The 23,368-nt window shown below is 32.4% G+C and overlaps 1 protein-coding gene and 1 pseudogene across 1 annotated transcript; both read right to left on the bottom strand.

Annotated features, from left to right (window-relative positions):
* Positions 1-1,107: 1,107 nt before the first annotated feature.
* On the bottom strand, positions 1,108-3,779 carry LOC140803398 (protein indeterminate-domain 14-like). The gene is made up of 3 exons (XM_073159265.1): positions 3,427-3,779; positions 2,890-3,289; positions 1,108-2,102 (listed from the first exon to the last, which is right to left on the bottom strand). The coding sequence occupies exons 1-3, from the start codon at positions 3,527-3,529 to the stop codon at positions 1,340-1,342; spliced, it is 1,266 nt and encodes a 421-aa protein (XP_073015366.1). The 5' UTR covers positions 3,530-3,779; the 3' UTR covers positions 1,108-1,339.
* A 16,668-nt stretch (positions 3,780-20,447) lies between these two features.
* Positions 20,448-22,273, bottom strand: LOC140803934 (protein BASIC PENTACYSTEINE2-like; annotated as a pseudogene).
* Positions 22,274-23,368: the final 1,095 nt, after the last annotated feature.

The raw sequence follows: 23,368 nt of genomic DNA, 5'->3' as shown, positions 1-23,368 counted from the left end.
CTTCATATCTAGAGTGAGTATTCGATTAATTCGGTAAAAAACCGAACGAATGGACCAAAATCGATTTAATCGCATTTTTTGGAGGTTAACTGAACCAATGCGATTTCTCACTAAAACCGAATAACCTGGCCAAATTAAAATCGGTTTTTTAAGTCAATAACGAAATTAACCGATTTTTAAAAAAAATTAAAATAACAAATTATATGTGTAATTCATAATTGAAATATGCTATTTTAATCATAATAAAACATATTATTAATAAAAAATTTAAAAATAATTATTTACAATATTAAATATAAAAACATTAAACGAATATAATAAATGATATATAAAGCTTAGTAAAAATTAAAAATTAATTATTTAATAATTCGGTTAACCAAATATTTTTTCATATAAATCGAAACCGAACCTATTTAATCGAATTAACTATATTTGAACAAAATTTGATTTGAATATCGAAACCGAACATATTTGATTTAACCATACCTCATAATTATTAACTAACTGATGATGCTGTGTAATTTGAAAAAGAAATATATTTGGTCGCGCTCGAATGAAAGAATTTGATTTGGATAGAATTTGAAGAATGTATTTGAAAAAGAGCAATTCTCTTATGAGACGGTCTCACAAATCTTTATATGTGAGATGGATCAACTCTACCGATATTCACAATAAAAAATAATGCTCTTAAAAGAGACCCAAATAAGATATATGTCTCACAGAATATGACCCGTGAGACCATCTAATACAAGTTTTTGCTTTTTAAAAAACACTAATTTTGATTGTATTTCAAATTCATCATAATTATCATTATATTTACGTAAAATAACAAATTAAAAGATTTGAAATCCAGGACATCAAATCCATAAATCCGAGCGCACTCGCGGTAACAACCTTATATTTTTAAGGCAAAAACTTGTGTGAGACAGTCTCACGGGTCATATTTGTGAGACGGATCTTTTATTTGGGTCATCCATGAAAAATTATTACTTTTTATGCTAAGAGTATTACTTTTTATTGTGAATATGGGTAGGGTTGACCCGTCTCACGGATTAAGATCCGTGAGACGGTCTCACATGAGACCTACTCTATTTTTAATGAGGAAAAAAAAATTAATGGATCACTCAATATCTTATTTTTTAAGGGGAAAAATACTTAAAAAGCACTAAAAACACATCTTTGACATCATCACAAAACTTCTATACTTAAATTTCTTCTGCTCACATGTCTACCGCAACGTGGAGAGAAGATACACAAAAGATTTACCGTAAAATTAACACTAAATAACACGAAACAGACAATGTTAATATATTTTGCATGATAATCCACAAAATTCATATCAATTTTGGTCGCTTTTGTTGATTTCCCACTCTCGAAGAGCAGCTGAAATGTAACTCAGCCCCAGCAAATTCTCTCGAGAAGAAGAAGCTTCTGCAAGCGGCAATGGCGTCGCCGAAGTACTTTGTTTGAATTTAAGCTTGCAAGAACTGCAAGTTATTTGCAGCACAATTGAGTTCATCTGCTTGATCGCGTGTTCCTTCAGCGCTTGCGCCTTTTCCAACTCCCCTAAGGCTTGTTGCCGGATCCTTCTCGCGTTGCCGAATTGCTGCTCCGCCACCTCAATCTGTCTCTTCGCCTGTCGCCTCGCCTCTTCTGCGTAAGCCTTCTCTGCCACGGCTACTCTGAGCTGCTCCTGCGCTAGGTCCTTCAGCCTCGCCGCTGAAGTGGGTTTTTCACTTGTACTGCTGCTCCCCCTCGGCGAGCATCGGTTGCTGGCGTTTCTACGGTCATCGGCCTCATTTTTTTCTATGTTCTCGGTCGACCCGATAGACAGCTGCAGCTGTGTAGAGTGATCCTCGTCGAGTTTCATCGAGTAATCGGGAATGCTGATTGCGGTACTTGTGTTGCGTTCAGTGAGGAGCTGGAGTTCAAGATTCGGTAATTGGCGAGTGCAATTATTAATGTTGGTGGCGCCGCCGTTGGACGGGCTGGGGCTCGACGCTGTTCGAGACAAGCAAACAGGCGGCGGGTGTAGAGAGTGGCAATCCGAGCGGAGCCGCCCCATGCTACAAGCATCCTGATGCTCGATGAAGCTCTCCACTCTACAAAAATCAAGTACCGACTATAATGAATACATACATACATTTATTTATTTATATAACATTTCAAAAGAAAAAAAATTCAAATGAAAAAATACAAATTCCGAGGATACGATTGATATTGAAGATCGATACTCACAGAAGAAAATATGTTAAAATTACTCACTAAAAGCCAATCTTCATTAATTATCGATTCTGTCTAAAAAATAATGAATTTAAAGGTAAACCAAACTCGTGTGGATGTAATAATTAATTAGCAGGTCCGGAAGAGGGGTTTGAATTTTTTTAGTATTTTGTCAGAGAGATGAAATCATACAAATTAAATTAAACAATTAATTAGAGGATCAAACATCATCTTACTAATCTCATCATCATTTCTATAAATCACACTTAATCTGCCTCGGATGCTCAAAGAATATTATAAAATCATGACATATTCCATGCAATTATACACACATAAATGTTTGTAAACTTGGCTTTAATCATCCATGTTCCAAAATAATATTAATTTGTTGATCGAGAAAATCTTCCAAGAACATGAATCACACACGCACGCATACACTTGAATGAATAAATAAGAGGCGTGAAATAAATTTAATTAAACTCTAAGGAATTGTACCAAAAACATTCTGCACTGAATACAAGGTAAAATCTTTTGAAAAGACACAGTACTCCGAGATTTCATTCTGCCACATAATCTTTACCAACAAGCAAAGATAGAGTAGTAATTATATATATATATATATATATATATATATATATATATATATATATATATATAGGTTCGAACCTGGAGAATACGCGACCACAGTCGCAAGAATGCCCCCGAGTCCCGCAGGTTTTGAGATGCGCCTTGTAATCGGACTGCACGGCGTAGCCTTTTGAGCATTTCTCGCAGACCCATTGCTTGTGATTGCTGTGTTTCCGCCGGAAGTGTTTCTTGATCCCCACAAGATCGCCGAGGGCGTGGCAGGGGTCGTGGTGCAGGCAGCTGGGCTCGGGGCAGACGAAGACACGCTTCCGAGCTATCGGGGTCTCGCGCTTCAGCAATTTCCACGGAACCTTGTGCCGCCTCCTGTGCATCTGCAGATTCTGGTCACGTTGGAAACCCTGGTTGCAGATCTCGCACACGTATCGATCGGATTCAAGAAGGGTTTTTGGAGATAGTGACACCACTTCTGCATCTGGATCTATTAAAATAATAGAAATTCGACACCAAGAAACTATTAATTAAATATTATAAAATAACGAAAACCCTCGATTTCTTGAACTCACACACACACACATAAATACATAGACACACACATAAATAGTATATATTAATTACCTGGTGTTCCTGCGGGTCTTCGTTTTCTTTTACTGATGCTTCCATCTTCTGGGGATGGGAACGGCTCAGAAGAAAGAGAAGGGTCATTAATGTCGCCTAACATTAATCAAACTCCGCGAAAATGATTTACAGTGCGGATTTCGAAGGGGATTATATGCCTAAAAATGCAACTAAAACGGGGATTTCTGTTTTCTTGATTAAAGAAATCAAAGATTGGATATATGAAGATGGGGCTACTGAATATACAACTACAACCATGGGAGAAAAGAAAAATAAAGAAAAGGCTCTTTCTTTCGGTAACATATCAGCTTTAAGCTTTCAACCCCAGCTTTTTATAATATGAATATGTATGTATGTATGTGTGTCTATATATATATATATATATAATATCCTACGCAATATTTAGATATAATATAGGTTAAGATTTTACTTTTATCTTTGGTTTTATCTCCCCTCTTTAGTTTTCAGCTTCTTCATCAGGTATAGTTGTGGAGTGAGAGTCACCCTTAATAAAAAGAAACAATGAGAGAGAGACAAGATCGAATGGGGGGGGGGGGGGGGGGGGTGGGGGGGGGTTTGGGGTTGTAGGGGAAGGAGTAGGAGGGACCCCCCCAATAAAAATATATGGTTCCAAAGTTGAAGAAGTGATTAGAGTGAAGAAAAAACATAATTCTCACAAAGGAACAAAAACACATTGATTATGCGTATGATTATGATTTTAGAACAGTGTAAAATTTCTGCATGCATATATCTATATGTGTGTATATGTTATGATATATAGTGGAAAGAGGTCAAATTTATATATATGTACAGGTTGGTGTGGGGGGGTGGGGAGGGGGCTAATTTTTGTCATTTTCAGAAATACTGCAGAGTCTTATATACAGTATCTGATGTACGTACACGCCTAGCCTCACGTGAGATGACGGATTTACCCCTATGGTCATATTAATGTTTCATCTCCAAAAAAATATTTTAATTCGAGACACTTTTAAGTAGTTATTATGAGTAACAGTTTCAAGGATTTATGTCTCCACACCATTTATATTTGAGTAGGTATTTTGTGAGATGGTTCCACGAGTCTTTATCTGTGAGACAAGTCAATCTTACCGATATTCACAATAAAAAGTAATACTCTTAGTATAAAGATTAATATTTTTTCATGGATGATCCAAATAAGAGATCTGTCTCACAAAATACGACTCGTGAAATCATCTCACACAATTTTTTGTCATTATATAAGTTTGGTAATAAATAAGTAATTTTTTATTTAAATTAACAATATATATACTTTTAACATAAAAATAACGATTTCATCTATATTAACATATATTACACCACATTTTTTCATAACATAATCAAAAAAATAATAATATTTAATATTTTAGACTTAAAAAGTATCGCTTTTCATGAATCGTGTCAGTCAGAGATCTGTCTCACAAAGTTGCGCAATGAAATAGTTTCATAATAGTTTTTGTACCACCCAAAAAAAATTCATAAAAATGCTTTAAGAATGAGGGGTAATAAAAATACCTTTTAAGCTAAATACTTTGGCATGTTTTTGCCTTTACAAGAATGATAAATGTGACTTAATAATGCTTTGCTTTTACTTTTTAAGGTTCACATGCCTACAAGAATTTTCCAAGTTTTAAAAAAACTGCAATATTTTGTCGCTATTCTTATTGAAAAAAGAGTTCAACATTATTAACATATTCCCTTTTAATAATATCAACAAGATACACAAAATATTTTGTATTAATTTGATTCTGCTTGAAAAGTACACTTTAACACAAAAAACAATATATTACAAATACCTTCGCGACCATCAGCTTATTTGAATTTTAATATCCATAAATATATCGTTTTGCTCGTGAGATTATATGCTAAAAGATGTATAATATAAAAACGATAAATTCATATATAAATATATTTTTGGCAAAAACTTGTGTGAGACGGTCTCACGGGTCGTATTTGTGAGACGAATCTTTTATTTGGGTCACCCCTACAAAAGTATTACTTTTTATGCTAAGAGTATTACTTGTTATTGTGAATATGGGTAAGGTTGACCCGTCTCACGGATTAAGATCCGTGAGACGGTCTCACATAAACACACTCTATATTTTTAATCATTTATAAAAATTGAATCAAACGTATGAACTATTTGAAAACAGTGAAATGAATTTTAGAAGAGTTATTTATATTAATTGAAAATGGACATATTGAAAACAATTTCAAACTCTGTAATTTTCACCAAAATTATTTTCATATTTGTAAAAGAATAGTCTAAAATCGAAACCAAGCATTATATTTGTCGCTATCGTGGCACAAACGTTGCGTGTGTAAGCTATTATATGTTGTGTATGTATTTCAAATAATGGTTTATTCATATATTTTATTTTATAATATGAATATTTTCACATATTTGATTTAGTTATAATTTTATACATTCATAACTACGGATAAATAAATAAAAAAGTATTATAACATAGCATAAAAGTATATAAAAAAATTCAAAATATTTTTTTATAACATAATAAAAATATTTGTGACGCATAGAATTTCGATAATTAAAAAAATAAGTGTGTGGATAAAATCGAATTAAAAAAATAATATTTGAATGTGGACAATTGCATCAATATAAGAGCAGGAAACAAAAGCATTATCTCATGCAAATGACCTGTGGTGATGGAGGGGTGGGGGTGGGGTGGGGTGGGTTTATGGGTGGGTCCCTGTTGCCAATTTCAATTTTATCCCACTATATGCATTATTATTAGGGCCAGTGGAATATTATATGTTTGTTTTTATATATATATTCATAAATATGACAAATATGAATTCAATAATTACACAGAATTCACAATTATTTTTTTCATTTTTTAAGAATATGTGGCATTTTTTTATTTTAAAAATTCGAAAATTTTGAACAGAGACATGGAACTTAATTTCTTGAATAAATGTAAATTAGAAATCGTACAAACAGCAATCATGATACGCGTCCAATGATGATATGTCGGATTTATTAGTTTTTTTTTAAAAAAATATAGAGCTTAATTCATTTTAAATTAATTAAAAATATGTAAAAAGGTATGTTTTATCAAATTATTTTAAATATTATCTGCATAATTAAATTATAATAAATATTGTTTACTCTATATTGATTATATATCATCGTGATTGATTAGAAGGAGGTTGAATAAACAATCATATAAATTTGTTCGAAAATCGGTTGGGTTAACAACTTTGAATTTTGTAATTCTCCCAAAATCAATATCAGTTGGCTAATTAGGTCAGTTGGTTAATTAGATAAGTTCCGCAGAAGAAACTAGAGTGACATATTGAACACTAAAAATGGTTAAGTAAGAAAAAATAGTTGGATTATTACTAATATGCTGACTGAAATGTAAATAACATAAATATTTTTTTGGATGTTCAGAGATCTGAATAACTCATAAGTCACACATTCTTCCTCGTAGGAAGGATGTTCACTGGAAGATTTTGTAAATTACAACTTTAATAAAAACTCGATTAAGTAAGGTTTTATCTCTGTCTAACTGAAACCACTAGTTTATCTTATTTATTTCGAAAACACTGAACAATACACTGACTATCAGTTTACAAATATTTTTCAATGAAAAATATTAATCACAAATTGATCATTAATTATCTGATATAATATTTCAGTTTTGTAAATATGAATAGTCCAACTGATTCTTTAGAAAATGTTTTTTTTTTCAATTTAGCTCAAATATCTTTTAGCTTAGTTGGTCGTATCAGTTCGATAGACTTAGATAACTTTTAAGTGTCAAACCAATATAAAGACAGTTAGGATAAAATCAATATAAATTTTAGACTATGTTACAGTCGCATCAAATTAAAAGTGAGGCAATATATATATAAAGCCAGTTAAGATAAAACCAATATAAAATTTAGAGTATGGTACAGTCGCATCAAATTAAAAGTGTGTGCCTCAAAGCTTCTCCTAATTAATATATTTAATTAGAGAACCCTTTCTTTTGGGATTGATATATTATTTTTTAGAGTCATGTAAGGAGCCCACCTCCTTGATAAAATAAAGATAATTGTTATACATATGTATTCACAATTTTAAAGTAATGACAAAAACTCGTGTGAGACGATCTCACGTGTCATATTTTGTGAGACATATCTATTATTTGGTTCATCAATGAAAAAATATTATTTATTATGTTAAGATTACTATTTTTTATTGTGAATATCGGTAGGATTGATTCGTCTCACAGATAAAGATTAATGAGACCGTCTCACAAGAAACCTACTCTAAAGTAATTGTATTACATAATAAATTTTCATTAATAAAATTAGTCGGCTGGTCTAATTTATTTATTTTTTTTAAATAAAATCAGATGAAATCAATTTTTAATAATTAGGTCATGTTGGGAGTAGGATCGACTAATTGAATACCCCAAACCATTTGTAGCAAATTATAAAGAATTAGGCAAATTGCTTTCTGCGTGCATGAACATTAACGTGCGACAACAATCATTGTACACGACATAAATAAAAAATTAAATTAATAAAATCCAGACTCATGTATCTTTCATGAAACCTATCTATTAATATATTTAGAGTATTCGACTTGGTATATTTAATTGATAATTCGAGTTTCGAAAAAAATTTATACAAAAACCTGATCTAATCAGGTCGTTTTACGCATAAATTTGATAATCCGATTATCTCACTTGACTCAAAAATATAGATTTAGCATAGATATATGTGTGTGTTATAATATATGACAAAAACTTGTGTGAGACGGTTTCGCGTGTCATATTTTGTGAGACATATCTCTTATTTAGATCATCCATTAAAAAAATATTACTTTTTAGCTAAAAGTTTTACTTTTTATTGTGAATATCGATAAGACTGACCCGTCTCATAGATAAAGATTCGTAAGACCATCTCACAATAAACTTACTCATAGTGTAAAAAAGTATAAAAGAAGAATCTAAAGAAAAGGATACTCAATTCCGACACCAAAAATGTGGCCTCCTGTTTGGTGGCTGCCGGAATATAAAAGGAGTGGACCCTTGAGTACAATTCCTACATCAATACCATCATATGACACATACCATTCCCAATTCTTATCCTTATTTAATTATTATTATTATTATCGCACACACATATTTTTGTTTTTTTTAAAGATACTTTTGGAATTTAATAAAATTTTGTAATTAGTTGGATTTATATTATAAATAAGATAATTTTATAATTATCAATATTTATAAAGGTAAATTTAGGAAAATAACAAAATGCACAAGGATAAATATGGTATCGAATATAAAGACGTATGATCACACCATTTTTCTTTTATCTCTATTATGCTCAAGATTAATTCAAAAAATTTATGGGAGATTGTCTCTAGGTCAAAATGGATATCTGAGATGACTTATTAGAAATATTATTTTTTTTATGTCAAAAATATTATTTTTCATTACAAGAATATAATTTTTGTTAGATATGTTATGAAGAAATATTATGTTATATATACTGATTTGAATAAAAGTATTACTTTTATATCATAAATAGGGAAAAATACATATTTTCACACAGAAATATTTTTTGCCCTTAACATTTCAACACAATAATTTTAGTTCTTAAACTTTTAAAAAAACGCAACACAATTGGTATTCACCATTAATTTTATGGTTAAATATAATTGTAGGGACTAATTTATGATTTTTTTAAATCCGAGAACAAAAGATGAATATAAAATTTAGCAACCTAAAATATTATGGAAGGATAATTTATTAAGATCTCCATATACTATTATAATATATAGATAAAAAAGTATTTTAATTTTATAAATACTTCTATATTTTAGGATTTTTGCATGGAAAATACTTGATATATTTTCAAGATCAAGATAATATAGAAAATTTTTAATATGAAAATTTCTTAACGAGTTATCTAATAATTTCTAAAAAAAATAAAAAAATAAACTATGTATTCGATATCTTTCATACTAACGGTCGAACAATCAATCTAAATATTTTATTTTGATTAAAAGTAATATATTAAATTTGATACAATTCTTTTTGTGTTAAATATCAGATACAAACATGTCATATATGTAATTATATGTGTAAATAAAAAATAGAGATAATAAAATTTAAAAAATAATGCCTATGGTAAAAATTTAATCCTAAAAATTTAAATTTTAATAAAAAAATCATAAAACATAAAAATTAAATAATAATTTAATTCAAAAATAAGCTTAACTACATGATTTAAAAACAATAATATTCTAACATTGATCATTTCTTAATTTTAATAAGTTTTGAAAATTTTAAAACTCTTATATTAATATTTAACAAAAATTAAATTAATATTTATGAAAAAAATATAAAATTTAGTATTTGCTAATAAAATTTATATTATGATTTTTTTTATAAAATATAATACATTATTTATAATTTCTATATTTCAAAATTATTAGGTATATATTAGGTATATAAATTTCTAACTACACATTTTAATCAATTTTGATCTTTTTATTTTATTTTTTAAATTATATATTTAAAAAATATTATAATTTTTTGCTTATATATAATAATATATATAAGTGATTGTTTGTGCTCTTTATCTCTAATCATAATTTAGTTTCTATTTTTTTTTTCATTTTTGTCCTTAAATTTTAATAAATATCAGTTATATTTAACCATAAAACTAATGGTGAGGACAACTGTAATATTTTTAAAAATTTGAAGACTGAAAGTGTTGAGTTGAAATGTTATGGACTAAGGCATAGTTTGGTACACATGATATGATAAACATGTGATATATAATATAAGGATAAGTTAAGGATAAATAACATGTAGGTATTATATTTAACGTTTGGTATGATTTTAATAAGAGTGATTAAATTTATATATTAGATTGTAATGACAAAATTAACCTTATCATAATAAATTTTATAATTTCAAAGTTGTTGCTTGAGTTCATATTTTTTATTTGTTCACGTGCCGATAGTACTTGCATGATTTATTTATTTTTACCTAATTTTATATATTATATAATATGATAATTGAGCTCTTGATTTTTTGATTCAAGTCAAATATCAATTTTTAAGGTTAATCGAGTGATACTAATAATTTTATTGAGATTTATAAAAATTATTTATATAATTATCTCGAATTCATTTATATAATTATCATATTATATAATATATAAAAATAAATAAAATATTTAGTTGATTTTAATTTCTACTTACTAGCATAAATTTATAAAAAAATCATTTATAAATTGAGGGTAATTAAGTCATTTGTAATGTATTTTATCATTAAATTAAAATTATCACACCTTCTATCACGGATATTTTATCCTTTTAAAAAATTATTTATCAAGGGCTCATGATATTATCATGAGCTTTTTAAAAAGATACCAAACATGAGATAAAGGAGGATTATTTATCAATCTCTCTTTATCCCATGTACCAAACTATGCCTAAAAGTATTTTAGTAAGAATGTATGAGGATTAAAACTGTGATTTTCCCGTCAGATGTATATTATATAATATATTCTGGTTTGAGTGAAAAATATTATTTTTATACCAAATGCACACGTCTGGTTGGTTCCATGCGCGACAATTTGAGATAATAAATATAAAAATAAATAATAATTTGGACACTGAGATTTATGTGGAAAACCCCTAAAAATTATCATGGTAAAAACAATGGTAAGATGAAAAGAATTTTCACTATATATTTTATGATATAAAACGACTCACTTATATTTCCAAAGAGAACACATACTCTCTTAATACAGGATAACAAAAGATCTCACAAATATTATAGAACTAAGCACTCAAATAAGAATGTATCGAGTTGAGATCTCACCAATTAACTGCTAACCCCCATCGATATCAATTAATTGTCCACATTTCTCCCACTTGGAGATTTGATTGAGAATCAAACATATCTCCACACATCCTTTCAACCTTTCCATTCTTTGTTGCTTACGTTTCCGCTAGATCACTTGAGGATCTATATGTGAGAACTTGAAATTTCAGCAGTAGCAGCAGCTGGCCAATTTCAGCAGAAGCTAACAATTCCAGCAGCAACTCATATTTCAGAAGATGGTATTTTCCAGCAGACAAAATCCAGCAGACCCGAATCCAGCAGCAGAAGAACGATATTCCAGCAGACAGTTACTGATTCAGCTTAGACTTGTAACTGAAGCATTTATCACGGAATAAAGGTTGTTAATGGCAGATTATGGCCATTAAATGAGAAGCTAACAGTAAGAATATTTGCCTATAAATAGCACCATCAACCTCTGAATTGGTGTTACACAAATCTTGAATTATCATTTGAAATATTTGAGATAAGAGAGTGCTTATTTTCGGGCAGTAGAAAGCAGTAGCGAGAGCAAGCCTATTTCCAGAATTCAACCGAAACTCTCCAGCAAATTACGGTAAGTGGGCTTATGTATAAATATCTTGAAACTCGTTTGATGATTTCTGATTTAAAGCAAAGTACTCTTGAGTTCTGATAGCTGATTTTGAAGCACTGAAACTTAGTGAACTAATGGTAGGAATATATACTCTGAACATTACTGATTACTGATTACTGGCCTCACCCCTTAGAGGAGAGAACATATAGGGGACTGATATCAGTTTAGCCATGAAATTCACGAATGTGCTCAGTGCTTATTTGATAAACTTCTGATTTCCGACTACTGAATACCGATTACTGATTTCTGAACACTGAACACTGATTTCTGTTATGAAAATAAGAATTTCCGTATATTTTTGTATTATTGTTCTGTATGAAAAAGATTTCGAAAACTGGGAGTTATTCCCGCCCCCGCTTACTGAGTGACAACCATATCACTCACCCACCAAAACATCTCAGATAAGAACGATGAAGAAAGGCTAGAAGAAGAGGAGCAGATCCAGTTCTGGGGCTGGTGAAGAAGATTGTTAATTCTCAGTTTTATTTATGTTGTTTTCCGCTGCGTCTGTAAGACATTGTGATGTCTGGTTTGTTTTACATTTCCGCTGTAAAACATTAATTATTCGAGTTTGTATCAGGCATTGAAATATTCAGTATTTATGAATAAAAGACCGGTTTCTGAATTTCGTACTTCCGAGGCTTGTTGTTTTCTAATGTAAGTTTGAGAGCAACGCCGGTGTCAACCAACCCCCGTCCCGGGGCGTGACACTACATCAATCAAATTTTTCAATGTTCACTGGCTTGGTCAAAAAATCAGCTATGTTATCTTTTGTATGGATCTTCTGCATGTCCACGCTTCTTTCTTTTACTATTTCTCGCACAAAGTGAAATTGGACTCCAATGTGTTTCATACTTGAACGAAAGGCTGGATTCTTTGCGATGTGCAAGGTACTTTGACTATCATAAAACAAAGAGACATTCCCTTGTTTTTGCCCAATCTCCTCCAATAATATTTTAATCCATATTATCTCCTTGCAAGATTGAGTAGCTGCCATGTATTCTACCTCTGTTGTAGATAATGCCACAACTGTTTGCAGTTTTGAAACCGGCTTACTGCTCCGTTACAAGTGTAAAAACATAACCAGTAGTAGATTTTCTCTTATCAGGATCACCTGCATAATCTGAATAACTATAGCCCCTGAGTGTAAAATTTGATCCTCCGTAACATAATGCAGCATTTGAGGTACCCTTAATGTATCTAAGGATCTTCTTAACAATATTCCAATGCTCTCGTCCAGGATTCGCCATATACCGACTAACTGCTCCCACTGCTTGAGCAATGTCCGGTCTTGTACAGATCATGGCGAATATCAAACTTCCCACTCCTGATGCATATGGTACTCGAGACATCTCCATCCTCTCTGCTTCACTGTAGGACACATCTCCGATGATAACTTGAAGTCAACAAGAAGAGAGGTAAAAATTGGCTTACTTACTGTCTTGCATGTTGAATGGTTGGAAGATTTTCTTCAAATTGTTTTCTGGGAAAGACAAATCTTTCTGTTACTTCTGTCTTGGTGCACTTGCATCCTTAGAATCTTGTTTGCTGGTCCCAAGTCATTCATATCAAATTCCCTAGCCAATTGTGACTTCAATCCTTGGACCTGATCTTTGTTGGGGCCTGTTACCAACATGTCGTCCACATATAACAGCAAAATGATATAATCATCACCAGACCTCTTGAAATACGTACAAAAGTCTGTATTCACTCTGTTGAAACCAAGACTCATGAAATAGGAATCAAATCTCTTGTACCAAAATTTCGGCACCTGTTTGATACCATACAGAGATTTGTTTAACCTACAAACCAAGTTCTCTTTGCCTTTTTTCGGAAAACCTTCTGGCTGAAGCATATAGATTTCTTCTTCAAGTTCTTCATGAAGAAACGCCGTTTTCACATCTAATTGTTCTAGATGTAGGTAAAACACCACACACAATGTCAACACTACTCTAACTGTTGTGAGCCGAATCACAGGAGAAATATCTCATTGAAGTTAATTAATGCCTTCTTTTTTAGCATACCCTTTTACCACAAATCTAGCATGATACCGCTCCACTTGGTTATTGTCATCATGCTTGATCTTATAGACCCATCTTTTTCCAATGGCTTTTTCCTCTTATGGTAGTGTAACAAGATCCCAAGTGTTATTCTTGTCTAATGCCTCCAACTCTTCTTATATTGCTATCATCCACAAAGATACATCCGAGCTTTGAGTAGCCTCGTGGAAACTCGATGGCTCACCATCCTCTGATAATAGACAATATGCAATATTGATTTCAGTGACATAACCTGAAAGCTAACCTGGTGGTCTTCTGTCTCTAGTTGACTGCCTCACATTGGAAACCTCAGGCTCAACATGTTTTTGTTCTTTGTATTCTGGTATTGCTTCATATTCGTCCGTCTTATTTTTCACATGAAACATAGTAGTTTCTGAATTCAGTGTGCTTTTGTCTCCCTTTACTTTTTCTTTCTCAAAGATAACATGTCTGCTGATGACAAGCTTGTGGACAGTAGGATCCTACAAACGAAACTCCTTTACTCCATCAGCATAACCCAAGAAGATACATTTTCTTGGGTTACAAAGCAATTCTTTTTTTAAAAAAAACTGCTTATATATTTATTTTCCACATCATAAAATTGTTTCAATTGAACTTTTTTATCTCGTACCTGCTTGTCATTATATCTACAACAATTTAGTAGTCTGAACATAATAATCATGTCTTAATAAAAATCTCAAAAAAAAATTTTCTAATGTGGAAGATCAGTCTAGGCTGCAACCACATAGTATACTCAGATTTTAAAGAAATTTAAATCAAGGCTCTGATACCACTTGTTGGTCCCATGCGTGACAATTTGAGATAATAAATATGAAAATAAAGAATAAATTGGACACCGAGATTTACGTAGAAAACTTTTAAAAAGTATTATGGTAAAAAATACGAGCAAGATGAAAATAATTTTCACTATAATATTTTATGGTGTTCAACTACTCACTATGTTTTCAAAGAGAACACACACTCTCTTAATACAAGAGAACAAAATACCTCACAAATATTATAGAACTAAGCACTCAAATAAAATTTTATTAAGTTGAGAGAAGAACTTGAAAATGTGATGATTGGAATGAGGGGGAGATAAGCTCTATGTATAGAGCTACCTCCCTACGTGTATTGCCAGCCACCAATCACCAATCAACTGCTAACCCCCATCAATATCAATTAATTATCGACATGTCTCACAAATATAAATGTGTGAGACCGTTACACAGAAGATCTAATCCATATCGTATAAGATATATATTTGTTTGTGCGGAAGGAGGTAGTGTTGCTTAGTTACCCTATTTAGTTATTAAATATGTAATATTTTCATATAAAACTTTGTATCATTAGAAAGATAATTAATTCAAAACGTCAACTCGCTATGGCCCTGATTTAATAATCATATATTCGATTTAGTGATGTATTATCTTTACAAGTGTATTTCAAGAACAATTTTGATTTACTAAAAAAAAACTAAGTTTATATTGTTTTTTTTTTCCAATAGATAAATATTTATTTAAGTAAATTGTAGAAATTTTATGGTCCAAGTAATAAAATAGACATGAAAGAATGAAGAATTGGGGAGGATGATTGCTAAAGACATTCCATTCTCATCAGCTAGTGCATGTGTGAGAGAATCCAACTCCCATCATGTCCCCATTCTTTCAACACAATGAACAAATATTTGGTTACCTTTTATTTTTGCCCCTTAAATTAATTTTATTTATTTGTCATTATTATAAATTATATATATAATGTATGTATATATTATTACATTATAAGACGAACATACACATACTTCCTCACACTTGCTGACACACAAACACACACATTCACAAGCATACACGCACAGGATGTTACACAATGCCTACCATTTTTCAATCATGTAACACAATAATAATAATATATATCGACATAAAATCGAAAAGTATAAGAATAAATTAAAGGTGGAAGTTTATCATCTTTGAGTTATTGGGACCCTTCTTAAGCCAAATCTTTTGTTTGCATCGTCTCGTCTAGAAATACGAGGAGCAGTCGATCTAAGTCGAACTTAAAAAATTAATAAATTTCTGATACCTCAGGGATGGGCCTAGCCCAGATGGAAGACATAGATGAGCTCACTACACTTGGCCCATCTCTAGCCCAAATGGAAGACAAGCCTATCAAGGGCACAAGTATCCTCCTATAAATATCATGTTTGAGTGTTCAGTTAATTCATTCACTATATTGTTTTCAGCAGCACCCTTAGCTGCTCCCCCATATATCCTCAGTCACTGACTTGAGCGTCGGAGGGGCTACGCCAAGACACCTTCCTGACCCCCTCTTAACGGTCTTTTTCGTGATTTCAGGCTCGGGACAATTTCAAAACCCGCGTCTGTACTAGTGACACTTGCTGGGAGCGGACCCTAAATTTCCCGTGAGTATCAATTTCGTTGAAATTTATTATTGAGTTTAACTATTCTTCCGAAAGTTGCTTTGTTCATTGAGCTGGGCTTCGGCCCAATTTCGAAACCTTCACGCCAGATGAATTGGGGAGATATATAAAAAATTTATAAATAAATGTTGGAATATATGTTATTTTTAATGTAAACTTCAGGACGGTTGAACCGGATCAATAAAATTAATATTTTATTTATTTTATATAATAAATAAAATAGTAAAATATTGATTATTTATGTTTTTATAGTTTTTACTTAATTTTTAAGATGAAAATTACAACAAATATCCAAATAAACATCACTTTTCAAATTCAAAAATCCAAATTACACCTAACATGTAACCAAATAGTGATTACCAAGTTTAAGTGCCCAAGAAAACATCAAGTTTAATTATACAAAAAAGTAGCAAACATCAAGACCGGCCGATTTCCGGTTCCTAAAGACCGGCCGGTTTCCGGTTTTTCCGGTTTAACCGGGTTTTAACAGGTTTTTTCCGGTTAAACCTGTTTTCCGGATTTTTACTTATCTCCGGACCGGTCTGGAGGCCGGTTCGCGGTTAAACCGGTCCGACCGGCCGGTCCGGTCCGGTTTGGAGAACATTGCTTCAAATAACTCGACCTTCCAATGAATTGGCATTTGTATTGAGGTATTTTGAAATATTAAAATTAAAATAGTATGTATTGGATTAAGCATGATATTATAATAGGATTTTAATTTTTAGGTGATGAATTAAAATTTGAATTCAAGGTATATACTAATTTGGGAAAATTGTATTTTCGATTGTATATGTTTGTCACATTACAATTTTGGTCATTTTTATTATTAAATTTCAATTTTAGTCATGTATTTTTTAATTTTTGATATTTTCAGTTATTTTTTTTTTTATCGAAAATGCTGATGTAAAACTACACAAAAATGTCGTATATAAAACAAAGAGTAAAATTGTAAAAAACAAAAACAAAAACAACAAACTAATACTGAAATTTGATGGCAAAAATTTGTGTGAGACGGTCTCACGGGTCGTATTTTGTGAGACAGATCTCTTATTTGGGTCATCCATGAAAAAAAATACTTTTATGCTAAGAGTATACTTTTTATTTTGAATATCGATAGTGTTGACCCGTCTCACAGATAAAGATTTGTGAGATCGTCTCACACAATCGATTTGGGACATGAAAAGTTACTAGAGATTTTTTCGATAGACAGATAAGAGTGACTAGAGAATTGTAAGGGAAAAAAATACATGAGGGAAAAAAAACAATTTACCAATTTAATTTTGTTGGGAAATGTGAAATTTTAGAGAACGAGAACAAAAACGAGATGAGAGAGAATTGATTTTATTTTAGGAATCGAGAGAACGATTTCGTTAATGAAATAAATAATTTCGATTTTTTATTTTAAACATTTCAGAAAATTCATATCAATTTATATAGCATAGGTGCCAAGAAATTGAAACTCAAAACCAATCCATCAATTTTCATCATTCTCGTGCAAAAACCAACACAAAAACAAAACTTAAAGAAACAAGAAAAATCATTCCAAGAACACATGATTCTTCAACCAGAATAAAAGCAAACGATCAGGTAATCTCAACTCGCCCACACACACCATTCCTGATCACACAAAAAAACCGAGACAAGAGCCGAAAAACCGGTGAACACATAGCTTGCAATGGGATCATAACACGGATCTGCAAACACGAGCAGAACTCCCCATAACTTGTTTTCAACCTCTCCCCGAGCGTCGAGACCCAGTCTTGATCCCTGTTAACGAGTATGGTGGCCGATTGAACGTAGGCAGAGGCCGCATGCTTCACAAGCTCGTTTCGAATAGAGATATTGGAGTAACTAAATGAGTGTCGTCCCCATTCATTACTACCCGTTGCATGCTGTGGAGATGTGCTCAAGATTATGTCTTTCAAGCTAGTGTATCTTGGAAGATCTTGTTCCGAATCGCTACGACTGATTGTCGAGTCAAATCTTCGTTTGAAAGAAGGAGAGATCTTTAGTTTCAAAAGCTCTTCCTCCATTAGGAGTGGTGGAGGTTTTGAATCATCGATATTTGGTTGCCATTTGAAAGGTTATTGGAGTTTGAATGTAGGTTAATTATATTCTTGAAATGCCCACAAATTTCGTGATGCTAAAATTGATGAAATTTGGTAAAACCTATTAAGTTCATGTTGAATAAGGGCCAAGTTTTTAGCAAAGTGTATGGGGATTTTTTTATTTATACATATATTATTGTGACAAGTGGCTTTTACAAATTCCAATGTGAAGCATAAGAAACGAACGAGGAATTATAAAAAGGACGTGACCCTTGGCTATCCAAAGATCTAGGATGTTGAACCGGACAATCTTCGAATTCTTAACATATTGTTTCTTCCTTATAGCAAATTAATCTTTACTTCGATACGTTATTGTGGAGATTATCTTGTTTGTTTATATCAAATAATGTACCCAAAAAAAATGAATTGGCACCTTTTTTAAAATTAGTGGAGATAGATTTGTTAGAACTGATTTTCAAACTTGAGATCTCGTCTCAGATTTAAAATCTTAGTGTTGGATAAGGTACAAATCATCGGCCACCAATTTTAAATAAGATTAGAACTTGACAATTTAAATTATTTGGATACTTTCAAAGAATAAAGTTCATGTCAAAAGCTCAAAGTAATGAGGTAGGAGTCAAAAATGAACTTGGCACAATAAGATGTAGCCCTCAAGTGTTCAAGAGATTGGAGATTTAGTTTCAAAAAAGTCAATGGAAGAACCTAACTAGACCTAGGATCGATGTTCTCATGGTCGGAAAATAGTTATATTAGGCGTTGATGCACACGCAACGCAGATGCATAGAACACTTGTTTTCTCTCTATATATATATGCCAAATATATTTCTTTTTCATTTTAATTTTTTTGATTAAATTCAGCTTCAAAAACTCAAAATAAGTCGCAACTTTGTTTTACTTATCGGAATGAAGATGAGATGAGATGAAAATAAACCAAGCTGCCCTTTTTAGCTGGCGACCAAATATGAATTCTACCCCGGTTTAATGTCAACAAGTAGACTTTGCACTTGTGCTTGTATGTATTCTATTATTGTCTACTAAAAGGAGACGGTAAATATGTGATGAACAACAAGGCTAGCCACACCTATAAATCTCAAAGATTCAAACTCTTACTCACGAAACTCAAAACCTCTTTCTTTATTATCATTCAACTTCAAAATTTTCTGTATTAAATTTCAAAAGCCTAAGTTTCGGCCTCATTTCAGAATCCTACATGCACCGCATGCGTGTGCAACAACTCATGGCGAACAATCATCAGAACGAACTGGTTTGATGGTATCGCATTTATGCACTAACTTTAGCTAACAACAAATGCAAAAAGAATATTCATAGAAACAAAGTACAAGGCATTTTTCAACTAAATGTATAACCACACGAATCCATTAGTGCAGCAGACACCCATAACTGAAAAAACTAAATGCCGGATGAAAAAACTAAATCCCGGATGAAGTTCATTTTCAACTCTCGTATATCCCAAACACCACCTACCAAAGACTAAATGCTTGCTCCTTTTTCCATACGGAGAAGAAGTCGTCTTTCCCGAAAGGAGAAAAGAAAGAAAATCACGATGTTATGTGATAGTTAGAAATTAGAATATCACAAATTTCACTCCAAGATCCATTCATCAGCCCCAATTCCATCTCAGCCCCTCTCCCTAATTTTCGGGCTTGCACAAAATTATATTTCCTCAATTAAATATCGAGCATCGCTTCAAACCCTTCTAAATGAAGACAACATTAGCCAAAACATTCCCCTCCTGAAGCCTAAAGGAACTCCATAACCTCTCTAACTATTTGGTTCCAGAATAGTAAACGAATATTTCCTGTAATTTAAAAGGCCAACAGCATTTAGAAATATTTAGATTCAATAGCCAATATATTGATATAACCATCATTAGTCATGTATTCATTAAATTCTGAATCTAGTACTGTGAATCTAGTAATTGACTCATGATCATTAAAAACTAATCATTATATTTCTATTGCAGGAAAGAAAATCAAGAATCGATGCATAAATATTATATTAAAATAAAAAGCAGCCAAACTGCATTAAAATAATTCTTAAGTAGCCATCCTCATCCCCATCTAAGACAAAGTTAATGTTCCTTGAACTACAAAATGTCAACAGCTAAAGAACAACTAGTTGAAGGTGCTCCAAAAGGCAAAATTTTTTTATGAAAAGGTAACTCACTTCTGGAAATTTATCAATTAGAAACTAGCTGAGGAGCCTCTGTTTTGGCCATGCCATCTGTTATCTACAATAGGAAAAGAGATTGTATTCATTTAGGAGCCCTCAGCCACTTCACTTCATCTACAAAAATTTATCGAATTGTGACGAACTTATTTGTACCATGCCTAGCCCAGTAATTCCTCAAATCAATTGGGTCCGAAAAATCATAACCTTCTAATGCAAGTTTCTCTAAAACCTTCTTAAAAGCTCCAATACTCATCTTCCGTCCTGCTATCCTGGCACCCCGTCTCTTTGTGCTCATAGGCAGAGGATACATTGACAAGGCTCATAGTACAACATGCGGATTGCCACCCGCCAGAACCCCACCTGTAACACTGCTGTGCGTTCCCGGTGCATGAGCAAATCGGTATAGGGATATCCGAGATATCCATGTTGATTCCATTGATCACAACCTCAGCACGTTTCTTGGGAGCCCTCACACGATGGACCACTGGGGCAGACTCATCTTTTGGGACCCTAGGAGCTCTGATCCTCGGTTTCTTTTCTTTTGGTGGAGATTTTGGGGATCTTTCACCTCCCCTTTTCTTAACAGTGTCAAACCCAATACCAACACCAATACCATTATCCATTTCCTCGCAAGCCTCTTCCATCCGAGGTATCACATTTTCATTTTTTGATATATGCATTTGCTGAGGCAGTTGAATAACATGAGTCATTGCCAAAGATGACTCAGGTGAAACCCCATAACTTGGTTGATAACAGCCATTGTGATGATTTCCTGGTAAAAGATTAAGATACTTGTCCCTATTTTGGTTCATCCAATAGTCCATCGGAATGTATGTCTCAGGAACCCCACCAACTCGATGGTGATGGAAAGGCCCACCATTGGTGGAAGGCATGACCGAAAATTGTAAGGGATTGTAGTGATTATCATGAACACCACCACCGTAAATGGGCTTTTCAACCACAGAAGACATTAGCTGAAGACCCAGATGGCTCTTAAGCGAATTAGCCTGCTGCTCGATAAACCCCCAATTCCTCAAATTTGTCTGTCCATTTCCATCCATCTAATGCCAAAAAAAAAAAAATTCCTAATTTCAGTACAACAACCGCATGTTCATCACAGCTGGCCATAATTTTATTACCATCTACAGCTCCGCAACTATTACATTGCATCATATAATTCTGTTCATAATTCAAGCTTTCCACATCCTATTAAAACCCCAACAACGAAACACGCACATAACCATAAAAACACCACAATGCATACAAAATGGAACCCGGAAAACCCATGTAAAAACACAAACAATAAAACCAGAACGATGGAAAAAAAACGCAAAGGGTTTCGCGATTCAATGTCAGATCTCTGTAAAGCGATGAATTAAATCATGAAAAACGAATTATTTTACTGCACATGCGCATCGAAGACTGTAAATAAGACAGTAGATTGAGCGAACTTACTGAGAAAATGAAGGGTCGGTCGTCTTGTTAGGGTTTATTCCAGATTGGAAGCCGTTTCCTTGAAACGTGAGGAAGAAACTGCGCACATAAATAGAACCAAATGTCATGCACGACAAGTACACATGCCGCTCTATTGCGAGAAGCCATGATCAAGGTTTGTACCTTGATGTACAAGGATTTGCATATGTGTATATATATTTTTTTGAACAAGATTTTCATATTTCTATTATAGAAAAAAGTATCACTTCAATAATATCAAACGTTTGTCATATTTTCTGCAAATGAGTTGGTTATATAACTTATTAAAATGGGGATGTAACGTGTTATTTTTGGACAATAACATTGATATCAAAGGTGTTAAAACTCGTTTGGTGTTAGTCGTACGTCAGATCGGTGTTTAGACTGTGCCTAACGCTTAAACCGCCTAGTCTAGACATCGTTACACAGATTCCACAGTACCAACTTAATACGATTAAATTTGGTGTGCTAGGATTAGTCAACAAATCATTTTTTTTATTGGACTTTGGTTAATGAGTTATAAAAAAATAATTTTTCGGGTGCTTAGTTCGTCTAGACTGACCGACTAGTACTTTTTCGATATGTTCGGCTGACACTTGGTGTTTAGGTGGCGTTTAGGTCGAATTTTAAAACACTAATTGGTATAAAAATAAATATTATTTGTAACAATAGATCATCTTTTCTTTCAATAGGAAATACTTAAACTAGGAGAATATGAACATATCTCCATTATACATGATACATAAATGGGATAAATGGATTAACCCGAATTTTCTTACTAAGTTAATTTAATTTGATGAAAAGGATGAATATTATCCGAAGGAACAACCTAGGCTTAATCAAGATTTTAAAATCCGAAAAAAAATAATTTCTTTTATGGGCTTAATACAGGAAAACATTATGTATTAAATTTATATCTTTTTTAAAACTCTCTCGGGCAAATGCCCATTTTAACAATTTTTTTCTTATTGTATAGATTTATTGATTTTAGTATAATATCATATCCAAACAGCACGAATGATTAAAAATTCCAATTTTCAAAGACTTCGGAAGCAAGGGGCCATGCAATCTCCTTTTCGCACCTCTGCCTCTCAAGTCTCACCTTTCCCCCTTCCCTTGTAAAAAGAACCCAAGAATAATTGAGAATGGAGTTAACGATTCTGTGACAGAAGAAGGTCATTTGTACTGAGAAAATGCAAGTTTTGGCTTTTCTTCAGACGCCCCAAGTGATAGTTTCTATTATGATT

This window comes from Primulina eburnea, chromosome 10, assembly GCF_022965805.1.
Source record: "Primulina eburnea isolate SZY01 chromosome 10, ASM2296580v1, whole genome shotgun sequence".
In the NCBI taxonomy this organism is placed as follows: domain Eukaryota; kingdom Viridiplantae; phylum Streptophyta; class Magnoliopsida; order Lamiales; family Gesneriaceae; genus Primulina; species Primulina eburnea.
The sequence above is the reverse complement of the archived record's forward strand: the minus strand, read 5'-3'. Positions and strand labels throughout refer to the sequence as shown.

Coding starts and splice junctions, on each gene's coding strand:
- LOC140803398 (XM_073159265.1), bottom strand. CDS start 3,529: ATGTTAGGCGACATTAATGACCCTTCTCTTTCTTCTGAGCCGTTCCCA. Junction 3,290..3,426: donor AAGACCCGCAGGAACACCAG/GTAATTAATATA, acceptor TTATTTTAATAG/ATCCAGATGCAGAAGTGGTG. Junction 2,103..2,889: donor TGTGGTCGCGTATTCTCCAG/GTTCGAACCTAT, acceptor TGATTTTTGTAG/AGTGGAGAGCTTCATCGAGC.